This window comes from Trichomonas vaginalis, chromosome IV, assembly GCF_026262505.1.
Source record: "Trichomonas vaginalis G3 chromosome IV, whole genome shotgun sequence".
Taxonomy (NCBI): domain Eukaryota; phylum Parabasalia; order Trichomonadida; family Trichomonadidae; genus Trichomonas; species Trichomonas vaginalis.
Window position 1 is genome coordinate 19,187,008 of NC_067206.1, and position 22,593 is coordinate 19,209,600.

General features: G+C 35.0%; 13 protein-coding genes and 3 pseudogenes across 16 annotated transcripts, besides 3 other annotated features; 12 read left to right on the top strand and 4 right to left on the bottom strand.

Moving 5' to 3' along the window:
• Positions 1-14,217: part of a mobile genetic element that runs on past the window's edge.
• On the top strand, positions 13-916 carry TVAGG3_0126890 (integrase core domain containing protein family; the record flags this gene model as incomplete). Its single annotated transcript, XM_051223778.1, has 1 exon — positions 13-916. A coding segment is annotated over one exon (904 nt), but the record flags the coding sequence as incomplete, so codon positions are not given.
• TVAGG3_0126900 (uncharacterized protein) lies at positions 1,225-1,890 on the top strand (the record flags this gene model as incomplete). The annotated part of the gene is made up of 1 exon (XM_001322756.2): positions 1,225-1,890. The coding sequence occupies one exon, from the start codon at positions 1,225-1,227 to the stop codon at positions 1,888-1,890; it is 666 nt and encodes a 221-aa protein (XP_001322791.2).
• TVAGG3_0126910 (organellar and viral DNA polymerase type B) lies at positions 2,050-2,953 on the bottom strand (the record flags this gene model as incomplete). Its single annotated transcript, XM_051223779.1, has 1 exon — positions 2,050-2,953. A coding segment is annotated over one exon (904 nt), but the record flags the coding sequence as incomplete, so codon positions are not given.
• On the bottom strand, positions 3,612-3,986 carry TVAGG3_0126920 (uncharacterized protein; the record flags this gene model as incomplete). The annotated part of the gene is made up of 1 exon (XM_051223780.1): positions 3,612-3,986. The coding sequence occupies one exon, from the start codon at positions 3,984-3,986 to the stop codon at positions 3,612-3,614; it is 375 nt and encodes a 124-aa protein (XP_051108766.1).
• TVAGG3_0126930 (KilA, N-terminal/APSES-type HTH, DNA-binding family) lies at positions 4,093-4,953 on the top strand (the record flags this gene model as incomplete). Its single annotated transcript, XM_051223781.1, has 1 exon — positions 4,093-4,953. The coding sequence occupies one exon, from the start codon at positions 4,093-4,095 to the stop codon at positions 4,951-4,953; it is 861 nt and encodes a 286-aa protein (XP_051108767.1).
• On the bottom strand, positions 5,120-5,562 carry TVAGG3_0126940 (uncharacterized protein; the record flags this gene model as incomplete). Its single annotated transcript, XM_051223782.1, has 1 exon — positions 5,120-5,562. A coding segment is annotated over one exon (443 nt), but the record flags the coding sequence as incomplete, so codon positions are not given.
• TVAGG3_0126950 (organellar and viral DNA polymerase type B) lies at positions 5,655-6,591 on the top strand (the record flags this gene model as incomplete). The annotated part of the gene is made up of 1 exon (XM_051223783.1): positions 5,655-6,591. A coding segment is annotated over one exon (937 nt), but the record flags the coding sequence as incomplete, so codon positions are not given.
• Positions 7,697-8,268, top strand: TVAGG3_0126960 (organellar and viral DNA polymerase type B; the record flags this gene model as incomplete). The annotated part of the gene is made up of 1 exon (XM_051223784.1): positions 7,697-8,268. A coding segment is annotated over one exon (572 nt), but the record flags the coding sequence as incomplete, so codon positions are not given.
• On the bottom strand, positions 9,535-10,392 carry TVAGG3_0126970 (uncharacterized protein; the record flags this gene model as incomplete). Its single annotated transcript, XM_051223785.1, has 1 exon — positions 9,535-10,392. One exon carries the CDS (start codon positions 10,390-10,392, stop codon positions 9,535-9,537), a length of 858 nt encoding a protein of 285 aa, XP_051108771.1.
• TVAGG3_0126980 lies at positions 13,005-13,234 on the top strand (annotated as a pseudogene). Its single transcript has one exon. A coding segment is annotated over exon 1 (230 nt).
• Positions 13,282-13,523, top strand: TVAGG3_0126990 (annotated as a pseudogene). Its single transcript has one exon. A coding segment is annotated over exon 1 (242 nt).
• Positions 13,583-14,217: a terminal%2Cinverted (terminal inverted repeat of Maverick-1C transposon ID:TVAGG3_0126810).
• Positions 14,218-14,976: 759 nt separating this feature from the next.
• Positions 14,977-22,593: part of a mobile genetic element that runs on past the window's edge.
• TVAGG3_0127010 (uncharacterized protein) lies at positions 17,310-17,462 on the top strand (the record flags this gene model as incomplete). The annotated part of the gene is made up of 1 exon (XM_001304505.2): positions 17,310-17,462. The coding sequence occupies one exon, from the start codon at positions 17,310-17,312 to the stop codon at positions 17,460-17,462; it is 153 nt and encodes a 50-aa protein (XP_001304506.2).
• On the top strand, positions 17,482-18,064 carry TVAGG3_0127020 (annotated as a pseudogene). Its single transcript has one exon. A coding segment is annotated over exon 1 (583 nt).
• TVAGG3_0127030 (uncharacterized protein) lies at positions 18,110-18,852 on the top strand (the record flags this gene model as incomplete). The annotated part of the gene is made up of 1 exon (XM_051223786.1): positions 18,110-18,852. A coding segment is annotated over one exon (743 nt), but the record flags the coding sequence as incomplete, so codon positions are not given.
• On the top strand, positions 20,279-20,863 carry TVAGG3_0127040 (His-Me finger endonucleases family; the record flags this gene model as incomplete). The annotated part of the gene is made up of 1 exon (XM_051223787.1): positions 20,279-20,863. The coding sequence occupies one exon, from the start codon at positions 20,279-20,281 to the stop codon at positions 20,861-20,863; it is 585 nt and encodes a 194-aa protein (XP_051108773.1).
• Positions 21,460-22,122, top strand: TVAGG3_0127050 (uncharacterized protein; the record flags this gene model as incomplete). Its single annotated transcript, XM_051223788.1, has 1 exon — positions 21,460-22,122. The coding sequence occupies one exon, from the start codon at positions 21,460-21,462 to the stop codon at positions 22,120-22,122; it is 663 nt and encodes a 220-aa protein (XP_051108774.1).

Sequence of the window (22,593 nt, forward strand, 5' to 3'; positions counted from 1 at the left end):
AGGTCATTTAAGAAGTTCAATGAAGCTGCAAAGAGTTCGGGATTTACTAACAGAGCTGAAGTGAAAAGGTTCTTTGACAAAAATGTTGTACATCAAACAAAAATAAACCCTTACGACTACTTTTTACCAATTTACTCCAACACTCCTGACGCATACCAATTTGACACTCTCATTCAAAGCAGAAAAGGAGGACATAAACCATTCCTCATCTTCATAAATGTTAACACTCGTAAAGCATATGCGTATATAATGAGAAATAAAGGAACTCGTGAAGTGTTAAGAGTTTTACAAAAGTTTGTAGCAGAACATAGCCCAAGTATTTTAACATCAGACCAAGACGGTGCATACCTCAGCAACGAAATCACAGAATTTCTCATTAAGCATAACATAACTCACTACACTACTGAAGACCATAACCATAACATACTCGGTATCATTAACCGCTTCATAAGGACTCTCAGAGATTTAAATCAAGAGCGAGACTTTACCGAAGAAACAATGAAACATTTTCTCGAAGTATATAATTCCTCAACACATTCTACAACAGGACATACACCAAATTCAATGACACAACAACAAGAAGAAAAGTATATACAAAAGAAACTAAGTCAAACACAAAATATCAGAAATTCAAAACAATTTACCCTCATTCCTGGTACAAAAGTTCGTGTAGTTCTTGACGACAAACCATTGACAAAGAAACGTTTAAGGTTAAGTCGAAATTATTATATCGTAGACTCTACGCAAGGTAATGGATATCTTATAAAAGCTGCTGACGACTCCATAGCATTTTACCCTCGACATAAATTAGTCGAAAGTAGTAATGGCAAACTTGCTGAAACCATTGACGAAGCAAAGCGAGGAGTGGTTATTGAAATACTTGACTACAACACAAACGATGACACTTATAAAGTAAGATATGAAGGAGGCGTTGAAGATGTTATACCATCTAAGAACTTGAGAGAATCTAAACCAACTCATCTGGGACCATTAGAGCGGGAGTACTGGAAAGATAAAAACATGCCAGAAAGAATAAGAAAATTCTTCTAAACTTTTTCGTTGGATGTAAATCAGACAAAAATATAATTTAGGTGAAGAGGTGAGATTTCACCTATTTTCTCACCTCTTTTTTCACCTCTTGAATTTTCATGAATTTTCACAAAAGACCAAAAATAAAGTTAGTTTTATTTTTATTTATTTTTTATTTTGTATGTAAAGACAGTAATGTCAGTCGAAGCAAAAACATTCACTAACAAATCTAATGGCGAAACATTCACAAAAGGCACTTATAACGGTATTGAAGTCTTACGTAGAGACAAGGATGGTTACATTAATGCAACAAAGATGGCGAGAGAAGCAGGAAAGTTAAACCATTTAAACAGATTTCTCAATAGTGCTAAAATGCAGGAAATTCTTGAGTTTTGGTTGAAAGAATACGGTCGAGCCAAAAGTGGCTCAACCTCAAAACAAGCATTTTATGAGCTTGCTAAGGGCGTTATGAATGAATTCAAAGGTATTTACATACATGCTGACCTCGTTCATTTTGTTGCTGAATGGTGCTCTGTAAAGTATGCATTTTATGTCAAAGATATTATGGACTCCATAGACAAGAAAGTTCATGAGAAGTTAGATGAAGAAGAACTCGAAGATACAGTGGAGAATGCTAAACCTTTGTTCGAAGAAGAAGTTGGAAAAATGTGTGAAAAACAATTAGAACATGAACGTGAGATATATTATGGTTATAGAGATTCTCCATACGAACTAGACCAATGGGAACAAGAAGATTTAAAGAGAGAATTTAGAGAATATGAACTCGCTAAGATAGCATTTGAAGCTGCAGAAAAGAAGTTAAAAGTTTGGGGTCGTTTTGTACAAAAATATTGTGAGTAAATGAACCATTTATTTTTATTGAATTCAGTAAAAATAATGTTTAGGTGAAGAGGTGAGATGTCACCCGTTTTCTCACCTGTTTTCTCACCCCAGTTTTTCACAAGCGTTTTACATGAATTGTACGATGTATATTTGAAATCCTAAACAATTTCGTAGCTTCTATTTCTTCTGTCAGTATGTCAAAAGTTTTAACAATGCCGAAAGTTTCTTTATATTTCTTCTTGACGTCAGATAGAAGGAAATCGTCAGCAGTTGGATAGTTTTTGTTCAGAAATGCTAACATGTCCATTTTATTTTCTGCTGGCTTTTCTGCTTCTTTCTTTAAGTCTGCATAGTCGTTTCGCATTCTTTCTATCTCTTTGACGGAGTAGTTATATTTCCTAATTGCTGCTTTACATTTAGAACATTGCGGATTCATTTTTGCGTTATATTCTGAAACCTTACCTGCTAAAACAACTAAGGCGTCAATGGTTTTCTTTAACTCAAAAGCAGTTGGTCTTATCTGTTCGTTCCATATTTTACCTCTTCTATCTTTATCTCTTATCTGCCATACACATTCAGCAACTAACGAAACAAAGTTATCGTAGGTCTTAAACTCCCCGGATTTATATATGTCAGAAACATTCTTATATACCATGTCGCAATCTTTGTCCATAACCTTATGGTTGCAATGAAATCCTAGAAACTCATAGTTTACCTTTCGAATGAACTTCTTTATTTCTACTGAGTCAGTTGGTTTCACTTCTATTTCATCGAATTCAGGAATAGTTAGTTTTTGATGCTGAATTTCAGGTAGTTTAGGTAAATGGTCAATAATGTCCTGCATTTCATAAAGATACTGTTCATTTGTTTCATCTTTCGCACTACAGTCTAAATTACTTGTTAAAAGTTCTTGCTTTATCTTCTGGATTTTTGTTTCGAAAGTATATGAAGAAGGAATGAAGCTTTTCATCTCTACTAACATAGATGTTGGATTCATGACTAACGAGTTTGGTGAAGTTGTTGTGGACAGAGTCCCGCCGTTCGCGGCTTGAATTGTTGTTGTGCCGATTGTTGAAATCATATCTTTACATACAAAATAAAAAAATAAATAAAAATAAAACTAACGTTATTTTTCTATCTTAAGGAAATTCATGAAAATTCAAGAGACCCAAAGGGTCTGAGCCGCTAAGCGGCGAGGGTGAGAAATTAGGTGAAAAAAGAGGTGACATCTCACCTCTTCACCTATAATATATTTTTGGTCATTTACACTCATTTACGAAGAAGTTATGACAAAGCATTTACGAAGAAGTTATGACAAAGTCACGAGGGTGAAAAAAGAGGTGAGAAAACAGGTGACATCTCACCTCTTCACCTAAATTATATTTTAGGTCAAAGCTTCCACGAGAGAAAAGATTCCTCATTCGCTAAGGATTCCAAAAATGAAAAAATCATTGATTTCGGCTGAGAAAAAACAGCAAAACCCTTCTTCCACGGGAACAAAGAAATAAAGAAGAAATAAAGAAGAAATAAAGTAAATTTTTTATTTATTCCCGTGGAAGATAGAGCACTTTTATGATACTTTTTATTCACGACAAACAAGACAAATAAAGAAAATAAGAAAATACGGCGCTGTCGCGGTTCGAACCACAGACCTTGACCCCTCCATAACACCACCTTAGACCACTGTGCTACGTAGCCTGTCGACATAAGATTTTATAAATTGCATATTTGACGTAAATTTATTTCCATCTGGCTTCCCACCGCATAAGATATTCATACGTGTTTGTAAGACATTCATTAAACTTCTTTTCTATTGCATCTAATCTTGCGTTATTTTTTTCAATAGCTTGTCTGTATTCTTCATCATCTCCAGCAGTGTTTGGGTCTTCACGTTTAAAATATTCATTGTTAACCAATTTTTTATCTACAAATTTTATTAGTGTTTGATTCACTTCGTTATGATAACGGTCATATTCTTTCAATACGTAAGTGAAGACAAAATGCGTCGTACCTTCAATCTTAAAGCTTAAAGAACTTTCAACACAGTTTTGAGGGTCTGTCAGTGCGTCAATGAGATAGTATTCGAAGTCAGTCAATAATCTTTTTAAAGTCATTTCATACAGGATAAAATTTAATGTTGTGAAGAAATAGTGTTTATCTCAGAAAAAATAAAGTTAGTTTTTATTTTATTTATTTTTTATCCTGTATGTAAGAACAGTAATGTCAACATTAGAGAACACAACAACTGCTATCGTTCATGAAGCCATAAATGAAGAATACGAATACATACAATATAACAAACAATTGAGACTCATTCGTTCAGTCAAAGATGATATGTATCAAATGCAAAGTATTTTGACGGCTTGTTTTGCTCCAGATACTAAGCTTCCTAAAGACTGGTTTAGGAACCAAAGCACTATTGAACTATTAAATGAAGCACAGCGAGACATACTTTTTTCTGAAAACAGCGAAGCACAGCGAGTGGGTATAAAACCCCAGTCGCCAAAACTCTATGAAAACCGTGAAAAATTGCCAAACGGTTTGAGAGGATATTATGTTCATAGACTTCTCGTAAATGTTGTAGCAATGTGGGCTTCGCCTCGTTATGCTTGGTATGTTTGTAAACTTCTTGACGAAATTCATAGACAAGAACGTGGAGAGATGGAAAAGAAACTTCAAGCAAAAGATGAAGTCATTGAATCCAAAGACAAAAGCATACAGAAAAGAATACCGCGTTCAGTACCAAAAGGAAAGGAAAAGAGTTATAAGTATATGATTTATACTGAAGAGTTGGAGAATGAAGAAGATAAAGATATGGTTATGTTGCATTTAGTCAGAAGAAACAACAAAAGCTTTTACGACCTTGCTAAAATATATAAATCTGACAGAAACTGGTTCTATCGTGAAAACTTACCGATTTCAATGACACCGAATGAGCAAATAAAAGAAATTGTCAAAAATACTCTTCCTCAAACACACTATGACATCAAAGGTTGCACAATACTTACATTCAAAGAAGACTTAACATTACTGAAGGAAAAAATAACAGAATATTTCGATAACTTCAAAGAGGAAGAATGAAGTCACGACAACATTAACGAAGAAGTCACGACAACATTAACGAAGAGAGAATGAGGTGAAAAAACAGACCCAAAGGGTCAGAGCCGCAAAGCGGCTAGGTGATATTTCACCACTTCACCAAAAATATATTTTTGGTTAAATAGCTTCAGGGTCAATTTCTTCAACCATTTCACTTCCTTCGTCAATGTCAATTGAAGCTTCTTCAACCTTTGGTAAGAACTTTTGTATAACATCTTTGTTCGTTATTGTCTTCAGAGATGAAGGATAATATTTCACAGATGTTTCACCCTTCTTATATTCTTTCTGTTCGGAAAGATTCATAGCAATACTGAAGAAGTCAATGTTGGAGTTCTTTATGACAGTATAGTGTGTATCTTTGACATTCACGAAGAAACCCTTTTGTTTCAAAACTACTGCTAACTCTTGTGAAGTATAACGTTTGCGGTCAATGACGATAGCTAATGGTCTGACATACTGACCAAACTTAGATTCTTTCACAAACTTCTTGTTAAAGATAACATTAACGTTTGAAGCATTATTGAACTCATTCTTGATGGCAGTAGCGAGAGCATTGTATGAAAAGAACTTGCAATCTTGCATGTGTTTCATTAAAATAAAAATATTAAATTATTTTGAAAAATAACTTAAAAAAAATCTAATCTAATTTTTTCAAAAAATATTTTTTTTATTTCCTACTAAAGATGTATCGGAAGTTGTCTAAGTTAGAACACTCGGAAATAAAACAACTTCTTACAGAAGCTAATATAGATGTTGCAAAGCATTACGCAACAAACAAAAAAGCACTCGCTGACTTCATTAAAGACTATAATGGTGCAATAAGTTATGATAGAATTCATGAGTTCATTAATAACAAAACATTTCCTTTAAATGACGTTGCTATTGACTTATATCATAGACGTTCAATACCTCATGAAGTAAGAAGAGAAATGTTTGACATAACAAAGCCGCATGACGGCGCGGGCGTAGCCCATGCAAACGTTGGTGAAACAAGAAGAAGAGACGACACACTGAAACAACAGAGAAGAGAGATGTTTAAGAGCGCTATAGAACAAGTTCGCAAAGCTAACGATGTCATTCGTTCCATTGACGACAAACCAAAAGAAGGTGAGAGATGGTTAAAGAAAGATGAAGAGAATAGGAAGAGAAATGTGAAGTCAGGCAATAGACTCATTGACTTTAACATCGAAGCTTTAGATGAACCAAACAGAGACTACTTACACAAACATTTCGGTAAGGTTTTCATGAGACTCTTAGAGAAAATTAAAATAAACTCGCAACAGAGATGGATGGTATGTTATAAACTTGGTGGAAAGTATGAATGTTCTACGTTAAACCTCAATAATATTGGAACATTACTACATCAGCTCTTGAAGGAGAACTTTATATCAGAGATAGAAGCAAATGCTGCAGGTATTGTTGAAATGCACTATGACTTCTTCTTGACAAACATAAAGAATCTTACTGAAATAAAGATGTATGATTTAACAGAATATGAAGGCTTAACGATGTCAGATGTAAAGAAAGGCAAACCAAAAAAGAGACCATATAGAGATGAAAGCACACTGACAAATGACCAGAAAGCCATTTTGGAAGCTCTTAAGCAAACAGGAAACCCAGCACTTATAGAAAGCTTTTGGAAAGATAATGGTGAAAAGAAGTTTTATAAGAAGAGAAGCGGTCAGTTCTGGAAGTATCTTTGCACATTACCTATAAATCTTGAACGCTACCAAATCTTCAATGAACTGAACAAAAGAACTGCAACACTTATGACAGAGGACAATTGTTTCGTTTATGCTTGCATTCAGGCTGGAGTAAATGAAGAAACTATTGACCACATGAGAGAAGTCATTCGTGTTAGAGACTTTCCTCAAAGTAAAGTACAAGAAATTTCTGACGCAACAGGTATAGCATTTAATGTTACCATTGGTTATTTCAATGACTCAAGACATAATGAAATAAAGAGATATATACCAAAAGAATGCGAAACTGTTAGAACTATTGACTTACTTCTTGTTGAAGACCACTACATGCTAAATGAAAGATTACCAATGACAACATACTTCATTCGAAACTATAAGAAATTCTCAAAGCTTGTGGTGGAATGAACATTGAGAAACAGATGAAGATTTATACAAAGAGAGAAGATAAATATGTAGTTCGTTATGATAGAACAACACCGTTATGGGATGTTATGAAAACATTGTGGGAGTGCAAATATTTCGAACCTATTTCTTATGGAGAACTTTTCACATATACTACTGACTTATATAAACAGAACCTTGCACCATTTAAAGATTTGACATATGCTCCAAAGTATTGTGTACAACTGAAGAAGAAAGCAGAGTCAAAAGAAGTAAATAAAGCTAAATGTAAATTCATACCTGAGCACGTTTTCTTTGCTGACTTTGAGTGTAGTACGGATGGCTTTCATAAAGCTTTTAACATCTGTTATGACAGTGAAGATGGTTCAGTTAGTGAAAGCATTTGGGGTCAAAACTGTGCAACAGAATTTTTGGAAAGACTTCCTGACAAGAGTTTAATATATTTCCATAACCTCAGTTATGATATAAACTTCATCTTAAGACACATGACAGAAGTGAAAGGAACTCCCATCATTAAAGGTTCACGAACAATGCAAATAACTGGTTTATATAAAGGACGGGCAATTATTATAAAAGACTCTTACAGTGTTATAAATAAGAAGCTTAAACTATTTCCTGCTATGTTTAACTTACAAACAGGACCGAAAGAAGTATTTCCATATAACTACTACAGCAGTGTTTTGTTAGCAAATGACAACAGAACTGGTGTCATTTCTGAAGCATGTAAGTTTATCCATGATGCAGATACATTTATGAAAAACATAGATTCCATCAAAGGTTGCAGAATAGATGAAAACCACTTCGACTTAGAAAAATATAGCACGTTTTACTGCAAACAAGATGTAAGAATTTTAAGAGAAGGTTTTGTAAAGTTCCGCAATGACTTATTGAAAGAGTTTGATTTAAACGTTTATGACTACGTTAGTATTTGTTCTATTGCTAACAAATTGTTTGAGAACAGAGTATACTTCCCGAATGGAAATCTTTATGACCTCTCAAATAAACCAAGAGAATTTATTTCGAGATGCATTCAAGGTGGAAGATGTATGTTGTCAGATAACATGAAACAAAAGAGCAAAAAGAAACTCATTGCTGACTTAGACACTATTTCATTATATCCTTCAGCTATAGCAAGACTTTATACTTTAGAAGGAATTCCAAAAGTATTGAAGGAAGAAATGTTAAGCACAGAGTATCTCATGAGACATTTATTCGATGACGACCAAAAGGAACCCATTGGTGAAAAGTTTATGTCTGGCTTCTTTGTTCTCATTAAGATAACAGAGATTGGTATACCCAGACACTTTCATTTAATAGTTTGCGACCTGAACTAAATCCAGAACTTAACGTTCCAAGAAGTTCAAACACTTGCTGTCTCATGTATGTTGACCATATAACATTACAAGACCTCATAAAATATCAATGTCAAATGTGAAGTGTTGCAAGGATACTATTACGATGGAAACAGAGATATGAGAATAAGAGATGAAGTAAAGAAGTTGTTTGAGTTAAGGTTAAAGTATAAGAAAGAAGGAAACCCCTTACAAGAAATTATAAAACTCATTCTGAACAGCATTTATGGCAAAACTATTCTATCTCCTATTGAGTCAAAAATAACCATAGTAAATGACAAAGATGCTATAAGATATGCTATAAGAAATTACAACCATATAGTGAAGTTCGAAGGTTTGGATGGTTCAGATAAAACTATTTTCAAGCTAACGAAAAGCATTTGCAGACACTTTAACTTCTGTCCACTTGGTGTTAATATTCTGTCTATGTCAAAACGTATTATGAATGAAGTATTCTGTACTGCTGAGATATGGGTCTTCAAATATTTTTACCAGGATACCGACAGTATGCACTTATATAATGAAGACATACCAAAGCTTGCAGCAGAGTTTAAGAAGAGATATGGTCGCGAACTTATAGGAAAGAACCTTGGTCAATTTCATAGCGACTTTGCAGAAATAACAAAAACAAAGTTTAGCTTATAAAAGTATTTTCTGTGGAAAGAAGACCTACATAGACTTACTCACTAACGATTTAAATGAAGTTGCATTTCACTGCAGAATGAAAGGCGTGAAGCAAGATGTTATTGCTTTAACCGCTAATGAAATGTTTCCTGAAGCTATACAATGCTATTACAATGAAGATAAGAACATTCACATACCTGTTGGAACATATGACAAAGACTCTGAGTTCAGTTTAATGAAACTTTACAAAGCACTTTATGATGGTCAAGAGATTGCATTCGACTTATGTAAGTCATGTCAACCTTGCTTTGCTGAAAAGTTCAACTTTTCAATAACGACTAAAACAAGCTTTATTCGTAAGTTGAAGTTCTGAGGTCATGGGCTTCGCCCTTGCCGCTAGCGGCTTATTTTTGTCAGCAATGAGGTCATGAATGAGGTCATGAATGAGGTCATTCGTGATAAAAATAAAGCTAGCGTAGATTTTACAATACTGCGATGGTAGAGTTTAAGAGTTGTGCTTCAATGTAGAGACAGTCCTTCCCATCTGGAGGCAAGAACACTGGACATTTATGGTCATGAGTGGAGAACATGTCTATCCAAAACTCACGATTGAAGCCAGTTAATTTATAGTATTTAGGGTTAGGAAGTGGTGAAGTTCTTGTATGACCAATGAACTCATTTTCAACGCCTTTGGCTATATTAGAGTAAAGTATTGCTTGCTTTCTATCCCAAATGCCAGGTGTTACAATCTTTGAAAATTCATTTTTCCTCGGAAGCATTGCATCATAATTGAAAACATTCTTAAAATCATCACTTGGTTCGGAGATTTGAAATCTTATACGTAATGGATTTTCTTTCTTTTTAGCGACTTCATTGAATGGTGAGAATACAATGAATTGACAGTCATGAGTTCCATCTTCATTTTCATTAAATTCATAATGAAAGTCTATAAGTTGTGGCTGACTACCTTCTTCCTTCAGTTGTGCAAGAAACTCACGTAAAGGCTGTAAAGTTTGTACTTCAATGTTGAACTTTTTCTCGAACATCTCATTAAATGAAATCATACATTGCAACAATGTTGTATCGTCTTTAAAGTATTTGTATATGTGAATGTTTTGGGCGCTTAAAGACTGTTCGTCATTTTCTATCTCGACTTGAAGTATAAAGTCAACCTTTCTGAAAGCACGTGTTATATACATAGATGTTATGCCAATGTACTTCTCTTCATTTATGTTCACAATCCAGTCTGTTGGAAACTTAAACGTTACTCTGTTCCCCTTTATTTTGACGTCAGGGTTTTCACTACTGAACGCAACAGATAAAGGTATTTGTCTATACATTTAGTTCGGATAAAAATAAACCATTTACTCTTTCTTTGCTTCAGCTTCTTTAGCTTTTGCTTCTTCTCTAGCTTTCGCCAGCAAACGTGGGTTCTTTGTCTTCCAGCAGCTAATGCAGCTAGTTGTTTTTCACTAAGTTTTCTCTTTGGTCTCTCTGGCTTTTGTTCTTGTTTTTGTTCCTTCAGTTCGGATAAAATTTGCTCACGAATTTCTTTCTTCAATGCTTCAACATCTATGACCTTGGGTCTTGTCCGTAGGACTTGTCTGAGTCATTTGACTTGCAGATAAAAAACAAAATTAAAACTTTAACCGATGTAAAATGAGCTTGTCAAAATCAGAGCGAGAGTCTATTATATTAAATGACGCCAGAGGAATACAACATCCTTTCTATTACGTAAGTCAGAGTAAAGATGGTAAAATATATAAAGAAAAAGAAAGGTTCCATTAGCGAATGCAGAGAGCGACAACATTAAGGTGCATGGCAAGGGTGAAGCCACGAAGCCCATATAAAACCTTCTGTTCAAACTGAAAAGTCAATAGAACAAGAAGAAAAGAAGCCAGATGTTCTTTCAATAACGAACCAAGAGCTTATTGCAAAGTTCGTGAATTTCATTGAAAAGCAAACCGAGTCAAAGAACCCTGACCCGCCAGTGAAAGAAGTTGAGACAAAAGAGAATGTACAGTTCATTGAAAATGTCAAGAAACAACTTCCACCACGAATGCCAAGAAGAAGAGTGAGAATAATGAAGTAAATAGATATTTTTATCTGAAGTAAATACATGCAGAACGAACAGCTAAACGAATTTACTCCAGCAGAGCATATTCATCAGATTCGCTCATATTTCGATATCATAGACAATGCAGTTCAAATTGGTGACACTAATAGAAAATATTCTGACGCAAAGATTCCATCACAACCTGGAACTGCTAAAGATAACACATGGGTAACATTCAATCTCTCACCTCCTGGTGAAAATATGTTGGACCTTTACAATACATTCATTACGTATAAAATGGAAGGTCAATTTATTGTAGATAAAGAAATTGGTTCAGGTTCCAATAAAACAAACCCACCAGGATTTTGGATTGGTTTCGATGACGCTTTCTATGCAGTTGCTGGATATCAAATCCTTGCAAATGGTCGTATCGTATATTCTCAAGACAACGCAAGAGAAGAAGCATATATAACTTCAAACTCACAAACTACCGAACAAATAAAGAAAGTAGATGTTTTCTCAAAGACTCGACATGAAGATGTATGGAGTCATTCGGGAACATGCAGAACAGGACAAATTGTTAGTGGTCCAATTACAGCAGGAAAATCATTTGATTTTAAGCTTCGTTTAAGAATTCCTGTTAGAAGATTCCTTCCATTAGAAGCTATTCGATTTATTCCAGCTTTTGCAGGAAACATTCAGCTTAAAGTAAAGTTCAGTAGCGACGCCTTACAATGCACATCTATATCTGTAAATGATATCATTGCTTTCAATCCAACTCTTAAAGTTGCATTTGCTTCAGATTCAAATCCACCGACAAATAAATTTGTTCCATGGAATGAACCATTCACTATGATAACGAAGGCAGTAGAAGCTAGTGGAACAGTTACTATTACAACTGTAAACCAGCAACTATTTCGAACAAAGATGGATTTTAATGAATGTTTCATTCATCCAAAGTCATTCTCTTTAGACCCTAACATTTATACAGAACTTGTAGAACATTATACAAACGAGGCTTTATGTTTTCCTGTTAAAGTTATGGATTGGATTCCTATGGACGGTTCATTCTCAAAGAATACAGATAGTTCAAGTGCAACATTTACAGCAGCTTATACGCCTATTAATGTTAAAAGTATTTGGGCACTATTTAGAAAGAAAGACAACTATTATGTTAATTTTGAGAACCCTAAGTTTAAATATCTTCAGCTTTCCATGGGAGCTTATGGAAATATGCCTGCAGAACCTGAAAAATCATATGGACCTGTATTTTATGAAATGGTTGCGAACGCTTGCAATACAAACAATGATATGATTGGATTTAATGAAGATGTTATGAGGTCATTGGTGGATGATGGTAGTGTGGAACATAAATGGGATAGCTATGACAACACACATTTCTTATGTGGTTTTCCAACAGAAGTGGACTTTTGCTTCCAGCAAGGTCAAACATCTACTGCTCCAATAACATACAAATTGTCTGTTAAAGGACCTATTGAACTAGCAACTGAAAACGTACCAAAGCCACTTATTGGATTTATGAGGGATTGTTGCTTTGCCATTCAGGTGCGTGCTAATGGAATCCCAATAATAAGATTAGATGACTATAACTTAGCCACGGACGACAGTGAGGAATAAAGGATGAACGTTTATTTTTAAAGCTTATAAATGAGTTCTTCATCAAGCTCTCGTGAACCTTCACCATCTATGAAACAAACTTTACCAAACGATTATGGAGCACCTATTGAATATTTCTTACGAGCTGCACAATGGCAAAGAGCAGTTTCACCAAGGTTAGGTGTTCCACCAGCTCCTGTCAAAAATAGCATTTGGTCAAGTCCTTATATAAGATATGGTCTCCCACTAGGTTTGCTAGCTACAGCAGGAGCAGTTATGATGTTGAAAAGAAATAAAGCAAATGTTATAAATAATACTGAAGTAGCTGAAGTTAAACAAACTCCAACACATTCGCCAAAACCAACGCCTTCACAAACAACACCTTCAATGACTCCTGAACCTATGGAAGTACAAACTCCTGTTCAAAAGTCAACTCAAAACCGACTCCAACATTTAAACCAGAACCTACTCCTCAAATAAATCGTAAAACTCCTGCGTTTCCTTACTGAAAAAATAACGTTATTTTTATTTAATATTAAATTTTTATTTGATTGAAATGACGACTAAAGTCACTGAAGCAATGAAACAAAAATTTTTGGTAGAATACATTAAATCAGGAACTATCCAGAAGGTTTTTACGTTCATACTATGAAGGATGGTAGAGTTCAGTTTAGAAAGATAAAGCAACCATTAGATAAAGAAGGTATATTAAGGAAGATTAAACTTCATGAGGACAACATTGCTGAACTTAAGAAGAAGTTAGAAGAGTTGGAGAAAGCAGACGACAGAGAGTTATAAAGCAATGAATTCAACGGGTGAAAAAAGAGACCCAAAGGGTCAGAGCCGCAAAGCGGCTAGGTGAAAAAAGAGGTGAGATTTCACCACTTCACCTAAATTTATTTTTGCGCTATGTTTTCATACGTGTGAGGGTGGTGATATCATTTATTTTTAAGTTTATTTTTACTGAAAATTTTTATTTGGATGTAAATGACAGAACAAAAGCAACTCATTCGAATTCCACAGTATAACAAACATACATTTAAACATTTATTCTTCCTTCCTGAGCATAACATGTTCTTTCAAATACATCCGAGACCAGTTGACTTTTCATTGACTGTGTATAAAGATAGAAATAGTTATATCATTAAACCATACGATGACGAAGGTAAGTTATGTAAATTGTACGTTAAGAAGTTAGAGAAAGTTTATGGCTTCAAGTATGACTACAATAGGGTTAACACTGATGATGAAGATATTGAGGAAAATTTATGAGAACATTAGTGAAGTGTTAGTGAGAATGATAGTGAGAACGTTTATTTTTTACATTAGTGAGTTCGTTAGTGAAGTGGGTGGCGGTTTTGTAAATATTTAAGATTAAGTTAGTTTTTGCGTTCATGTTGTAAAATATACGTTAACTGTTTTGTAAATATTTAAGGTTAAGTGGTGTACGGAGGCGCGCAGTGCCACAGTACCCAACTTAACCATACTAACTAATTCTGTATATATTTGTTCGTCTTTCTTTGGATTGTCTTCGTAGATTTGAAATGACACTTGTGAATTTTGTTTGTCATATACAATTCTCACATAAAGTGTGCTCTCGGTATTTGCATATTCATCAGCATATTTTGCATAACATGAATTTATTTTATCTTCTATATTTTTTAACGCAGTCTGTAGAGAAGATGAAAGGTCAACTTGTATTAGCTCAATTTCTTCCACATTTTTCGTTTCCTTCAGATATATAATCTATATGAAACTTACAATAAATGGAAAACTTTTATCTTCTACAGACACAAACTTCATTCTACGAAAGCCAATAGCTTTTGGACAGATGGGTCTCTTAACCATCTTAATGGGTAGTCAAAACGATAGCCTTCATGCTTTACGGTCTCTGTCTCAAACTTTTGACCGACATTAGTAAAAAGTTCATCTAATGGTTTAGTTGTAGCAACTCTTGAATTTTCTTTTTCTATTGGAAGCATATTTTATCTAAATAAAAATGTCAAATGAAACAGCGTCTATGAGAGAAATACAACACAACCGACAACTCATTATGCAAGCTCTAAATAAGAACACAACAAACTTTTCAAACTATTCTAAGATATCTGAGTCATTGAAAGAAGGAAACCTAAAACTGACATTAAACCCAATGACAGATGAGTTTCTGTTTCAAGACAATAAGAACCATACTGTTTGTATAAATCCAACAAAACGAACTTTAAACGAGAAACCTATAAATGAACTTCTTTTGAAAGCAGATGTTGACAACAAAGCTGACAAAGAATATGTAGACGATGAGTTAGCACGTGTGGCTAGTGCGTTAGTGAAGAAGGCAGATAAGGAATATGTGGATGAAAAAGACAATGAAATTATAAAAAGGGTTGAATGGTACCATGAACGGACATCGAAGATTTTAGAAGGTAAAGCCAATACAGGGTGGGTTTCAGGATGTTTAGACTTAAAGCCGACAAAGAAACTGTAGATATGTTGGCACAAACGGTTTCAAGTCATACCAGAGGTTAATGGAAGATGGACAACAGTTGAAAGAGCTTGAGAAAGGTGTTACAGAGTTAAGGAATACAAAAGCAGACTCGACATGGAATAGCTGGATATGTAGATGCAACAAAAGAACGTATTTTAGCATGGACAGAAGGAACATACCCACAAAAATATCATAGACATAGCATCTCTGACGTAAATGAACTTGAAGAAAAGTTATATAAAAAAGCAGACAAAACAGAGCTTCAAACATTAAAGACAGAAATGCTTCAAACATTATATCCTATAGGCTCTATTTATACGTCAATGAACTCTACCAGACCAGAAACAGTTCTGGGTTTTGGAACTTGGACTCAAATAGTCGACAGGTTTTTGTATTGTGCAAACTCTTCAAAGGAAACAGGTGGAAGTAAAACGATTTCAGGTGAAAACTTACCTGCACACAGTCACTACATAGATTTAAGTACATCTCAAGCAGGTTGGCATAAGCATAGATATTGGGATTGGTCAGGAATGACAAAAGGTAAAGGATATGATGTTAAAGACAACGTTAAGTTTGCTATAAATTGTTATTGGAGTGACACTCAGGGAGAAGGAAACCATACACATCGCGTTTCAGGGTATACGCAAACAACGGGCAGAGTAAAGACTACATGCCACCTTACATGACAGTTTACGCATGGTATAGAAATGCTTAGTCGTCATTTTCAACTTCTTTAGCATATTCGTCAGGAGTTGTCTTATATTTGTGTTAGGAACTGTCTTTGAAAGTATACCACCTTGAACTTTGACAAGTTTGAAAACGAGGTCTGACAATAGTTTTTTTATCTTCTGCTTGCAGTCTGTACATTTTGCCATGTTTGCCTAAAACTTCATAATATTCTCTTGTATACTTTCTTCTATTTTTACGAACACGAAGGTGAGTACCTGTCGAGTTCCCATTGTTGTCATAGTCAATAGTATTTTCATATGGGTCGCGTTTAGGTATTTCTATTTTTACTTTGTCACCCCTTTAAGTTGAAGCCTGGCATTCTTTCTTGTTTGTCTCTTTTGACTAAACTATTAAATATATAGTCTTTCTCTAAGTCGGGGTTGTTTTTCATTTCTTCGGGGGAGTGGTTTCCCCAAACCTTTTTGTTTACGGCTATTGTAAATATTTAAAACTTGTCTCATCTTTGCCATGGAGAAGTGTCTGTATTTGTGTCATATGACATTTCATCTACCTCACCACCTTGTGGTTGGTTTAAGTCTCTTAAGATTTTTATACAACTGTCAATGACACCAAGAGCAGAATGGTTTTGGTCGACAATGAAATATGGTTTACATTTTTTGAAACGCAGATAGTTTTTAATATCGTCTGATTTGAAAGAACTTTCACAGTCAGATGTCAGTTTTGTTGGATGGTATTTGTCAACGAATATTGTCCAAAGCAGTTTTCACATCTAAATATTTTGGACCATAATGGTATGGCTTCACAGTATCTTGTGTTTTGACCAACAAATATTAGCCAGTATGGTGGTCCGTCTTCTCTATACCTCGGAATGTTTTCCAAGATATCCATAAACCAAGCATTTGGTGTTGAACTAAAGATTTTACCATGAGTGCTTTCTTTGTCGCTTTAGAAACATAGGGTCCTTGTTTGGATTCGTCATTTTTTAACCCATAAGAAATGGGTTATTTGGCGCATTAGCAGGAGTTGCATCTAGATTTTTACCCGCAGTGGGAACAATAGCCAGAGGTGCATTTGAATTGGAAGGAAGATTTTGAGTACATTAGGTATACTTAAGAAAGCACAACCTATTATACAAACTGTACAGAAAGGTTGGGATGTAGCACGAGATGCAACAAATCTTATTCCAAATCCTGAAACAAGAAGGAAAAGTTCAAGGATGGATGGACAATGTAGGAAGACAAGCAGGAAACTACTATAACAAAGCAAATGACTACTATAACCAAGCAGGGCACTATATGACCAAGGTGAAAGATTCTTTAACAGAGGATATAACCATGCACAACAGTGGGTAAACAACAACCAACCGCAACCGCCTCAAACGTGGGGAATGTAAAGTTTTTTACTGAGATGAAATGAACAATACAGCATTGAGACAAATGGGTTCAAGATGGATTTGTCGACTTCCAGCAGTTACACAACGTGTTTGTCAAGTCCTCCCTATACCTCAGGAAGTTTTAGACCGACTTAAAAAACAACAACAACCAGTTGAAAACAAACCAAACTAAAATTTTTTACTGAGATGAAATGACCGAGAAGTTGAAACGGTAGATTTGACACACAAACAAAAAGTTCAGAACCATTGTCAAAACCTGTCAAAGAACTTACAGATGAAGAGAAAAATTCAATAATAGAAAGTGCCAGGTCTGGAAATACAAACCCTAACTACAAAGTCACTTTTCATAGAAATGGAACGGCAAGTATCTCAAAAAAGAAACAGACTCTCACAAATAAAATATTGAAGTCTGAAGGAGCTTTCGAGACAACAGATGGAAAAGTTTACTTCACTGACCAACAGTTCATTATAGAACATCTCATTGACTTAGAGTCGAAATATTCTAAACTTTACAACAAACACAAAAAGTTGAAAGGAAAACAAAAACAAATGGCATATGATATTTATGAAGATGTTGACGACACAACCATACCTGCAAGTGAGGTAAAGTCAGAGGAACCGAAAAGTGACGAAAAACCGATAGAAGAAGAAAAACCAAAAACTGAAGATAAACCAAAACCAAAGTTTAGTTTCCAAACTAAACCAACTCAACCTTCATTAGCTGGTATGGGTTGGCGTCAAAGACTTCTGGTAGCGGGCGGTTATGTTAAGTAAAGAAAAAAACATTTTTTTATTTTTATAAAAATGCCCCCATATAGAATGGATAGAAAATCTGCTAGAATAAAAGCAGAGTTGCAAAGATATGGTTGGAGAGTTTCGAAGAAGTTTAAATATAAGAAAGGAAGACCCATAAAAGTCTATGACAAACTGGCTGGTCTTCGCTACGAAATGGATTTGGAAACAGCACGTGCAAATTATCCAAACAGACTAGAGAGGTTAGAAGAAGAACGTCTTATGGACATGCCTTTCGATGTTAGTGAACCTCAAGTTGAAGGACACGACGGCTTTGCCAGATTCTACTGGAAACATGACGAACAATTGCATCCTTTGAGAAGGAAAAAAGGAAAAGGTGAAGACAAACATGCTCCCATGGAAAGAACAAGATATGCATATGAAAAGTACCGTGAAGTTAGAAGTCAAATTACATCTGGTCGAACCTTTACAGTAAACTTTGACGAAGGAAAGAACAAAGAAGGCTTCATGGGTGTACTTGCTGCCATACAAGATGGAAATAAGAAAGGATACAATCTCAGATTGACCATAACAGATTTGGATGGTCACATTTACTATGCACATGGCAATGTCACAACAGCTGCAATGCTTCTTGACGCTTTCAAGACTACAAAGAGAGAACAAATGGTTGACTCCGACTCAGACATTTTGAATGCAATTGAAGGAATTGCAAGTGTCAAGTTCGAATGGTACCAACCTAACCCTCAAGCAGTCAGACAACATGCTGGATACTTCCCCTTCATAAATAAGTCTGACATTGACTTGACAAGGTATGGAATTTACAATTCAATTGAAACAATTGTCAATGAACCTTGTATTCTTACATGTCTCAGGAACTCTGGTCTTGTTTTCAGAAGAGAAGATGAAGTATCTTGAGTCATGTGTGAAGACAAGGTACATTCTCAGAGGTCAATTGGCAAAATTGCACCGTTGGCAAATGTCAATATCCGAGTCAACATACCTACAGCTAAAGGTTCTTCACATGACGACTATGTTGTTGACAAAGACTTACCATGGTTGAAGATTGCAATTGTCCACAACCACTTCATGTTGAACGAAAGTCTTATGTTCGGAAAAGGCAAGTGCAACATTGTCAGAGCTGTAAACATTCTTTTCGAGAAAGGTTTGTTGGAACCAATTCCAGATGACAAGCTGACAGAAACTTTTGTACCAAAAGACGAAACAAACTTTTCACTGTTAGCAAGACCAAAAGTTGTTCCAGACAAAGTTCTAGTACAAAAGAAGTACACAATTCCACAAGGAGTTGGATTGTTCGGATACCAACCTGAACCAAAAGAACTTCCAATGAGGTTGCAAGAACTTCAAGATGCTATAAACAAACTTCCATTGAGACATCCAATTGACGTCAAATTGTATTGGAGAGCATCAGAGTTAGCTCAGAAGGTTTTATATGAAACAGGTTGCTTCGACGATGTTTATGAGATAACAGGAGAAGTTTCTCAGAAGATAAGAGACTCACTTGAATTTCCACGAACTGGTCCGATTGGATGCGACAAGTTCGACTCAGATGAAAAGATATACTATGTCGACCTTAACGCTGCATACATGAGGTTTGTCCAATATATCCCGACTGGAATTCCAAACGAAGATGGTAAGTTCCCGGGAAGGAACTATACAGTTGGAAAGGTCATACAACAACTCTATGATATTAGGAAAGCTTCAAACCCCAAACTTGCAATGACACTCAAATTGCTTATGAATTCGACATGGGGATATTCTATTAAGAAACCTCAAGAGATGAAGAGTAAACATTATGAGAAGGTCGACAACTTTGTTGAAAGGTTTTCTCCTTTTGTTTTGAAGTACGAATTCACTCAAGGTCAAAGTGGCTTAGTAACCACATTAAAACCTATTGTCGAACATTGGTCCTATCCTCAGTTCGCAAAGGCAGTCCTTGACAACTACAACAAATTCTTCTCCGAAGTCAAATCGAAAGTTGTGGTTTACTATGAGAACATTGACGCACTCATGACGAACGAAGAAGGCTATAACAAACTCATTGAAATGGGTTTAGTCGGTGAAAAGATGGGCTGTTTTAAGCTAGACAAGGTATTTTCCGAAGTTCATGTAATATCGAAAAGGAAATATTGGGGTATACTTGAAGACGGCACAGAAATAAAACATTGCATGAAATAAAACATTTTTTTAAAAAAACATTTTTTTATTTTATTTGAAATGTACGCTGAGTTTGTTGGAACAGACCGTTGGGAAACTTGTTTGTTAGATGAGAAATATGAAATTCACTGTTGTGAGTCATTTGAAGTCAGAAACAAAAAGACAAAAAGAGTTTTAAGCGAATGTGAGCGAAATGACGGATATGCTAGGATGAGGATTGGTGGAAAAAACTATTTTAAACATATTGTCATTGCAACTCATTTTATACCGAACCCTAACAATCTACCTTTTGTAGACCATATAAACCGTATAAGAAACGACAATAGACTTGAAAACTTGCGTTGGGTCACTTGTTCTGAAAACAGTAAGAACAGAGGCAAATTTAGAGATATTGTATTCGAATTTGTCGACGAACTAGAAGATGAAGCAATTGAAATTACAGACTATGGTAAGCATACGTTTGAGTTTTACTACTATAGCGAAGAACAAGACTCTTTCTACTTTTATACCGGCGTAAACTATAGGAAATTACAAGTATATTTTACTAAGGCAGGCTATGCTTATGTAAACGCTAGAGATACAGATGGAAAATACGTTCAAATACTTCTTAACAAATTCAAGAAGCTATATGGCATACCATTTTAAAACAGTATATTTTTACATATATTAAATGCTTCAGGTTGAAAAACAAAGAACAAAAGTAGCAGATACAAAACCGTTAGACTATATCTTTACAAATACTGGTAGGACTATTTCAGATGAAGAAATTTCATCCCGAATTGTCTTTCATATACAACTACGGAAAAGTGCTGAATTCGACAAAAATGAGTTTTGGTTGAAAAAATACGGTGGAGCCAAAAGTGGCTCGACCTCAAAACAAGCATTTTGTGAAGAATATACCAACCCGCGGAAAACAGCGGGTTGCTTTTTATACAAAGTTCACCCGTTGAATTTGTCATGAATTTCCTTAAGATAAAAAAAAATATATTTTAGGTGTCACCAGGTCACTCGGTCAACTAACATCTTTTTGAAAATGGTGACAACATGACATTTTGACAACAACACAGGAAATAGATTTCATCGTAAATGTTTTGTCAAACTTCATCGTCAATGTTTTGTCAAGACTTCTTCATCGTATATGTTTTGTCGAGATTTTTATCGTTGTGGTCCGACGGTTAAGCCACAAACGAATGTCCGACGGTTAAGCCAAAAATATTTTTTATTTTTATTGTAAGAACAGTATGACAGTCGAAGCAAAAACGTTCACGAACAAATCTAATGGCGAAACATTCACAAAAGGCACTTACAACGGTATTGAAGTCTTACGTAGAGACAAGGATGGTTATATAAATGTAACAAATATGTGTCAGCAGTTTAGGAAAGACTTTAGAAAGTTGTTGGAAAATAAGTCCTGGGAAGAGTATTATAAGGCATTTTGTGAAGAATATAGCAACCGCCGGAATTCCGGCGGTTGGTTTTTATACAAAATTCATGCAGGAATTCCTGATGAAATCAAACAGGTTAGAGGAACGTATGTAGACCCAAGACTTGTAAACTATATAGCAATGTGGGCTTCTCCAAAATATTGTATAGCAGTTGGAAAAATTATGGACTCCATAGACAAGAAAGTTCATGAGAAATTAGATGAAGAAGAACTTGAAGATACAGTAGAGAATGCTAAACCTTTGTTCGAACAAGAAGTTAGAAAAATGCATGAAAAACAAATAGAACATGAACGTGAGATATGTTCTGGTTATAGAGACTCGCCATACGAACTAGACCAATGGGAACAAGAAGATTTAAAGAGAGAATTTAGAGAATATGAACTCGCTAAGATAGCATTTGAAGCTGCAGAAAAGAAGTTAAAAGTTTGGGGTCGTTTTGTACAAAAATATTGTGAGTAAATGAACCATTTTTTTCGACAAAAATATAATTTAGGGTAGAAGGTTAGATCTAACCTCTTTTCTAACCTCTTTTCTAACATCGTAGAAAACTCATGAGTTTTATACAGAATTCAGCAAAAATAATGTTTATGTTAGAATGTTAGATCTAACATGTTTTCTAACATGTTTTCTAACATGGTCTAAAACTCTTGAATTTGTCAAGACTTCATCGTAAATGTTTTGTCAAGACTTCTTCGTAAATGTTTTGTCAAGACTTCATCGTAAATGTTTTGTCAAGACTTCATCGTAAATGTTTTGTCAAGACTTCTTCGTAAATGTTTTGTCAAGACTTCATCGTAAATGTTTTGTCAAGACTTCTTCGTAATGAGCGTAAAAGACCCAAAAATAATGTTTATGTTAGAATGTTAGATCTAACCTCTTTTCTAACCTCTTTTCTAACATCGTAGAAAACTCTCGAAATTCATGAATTTT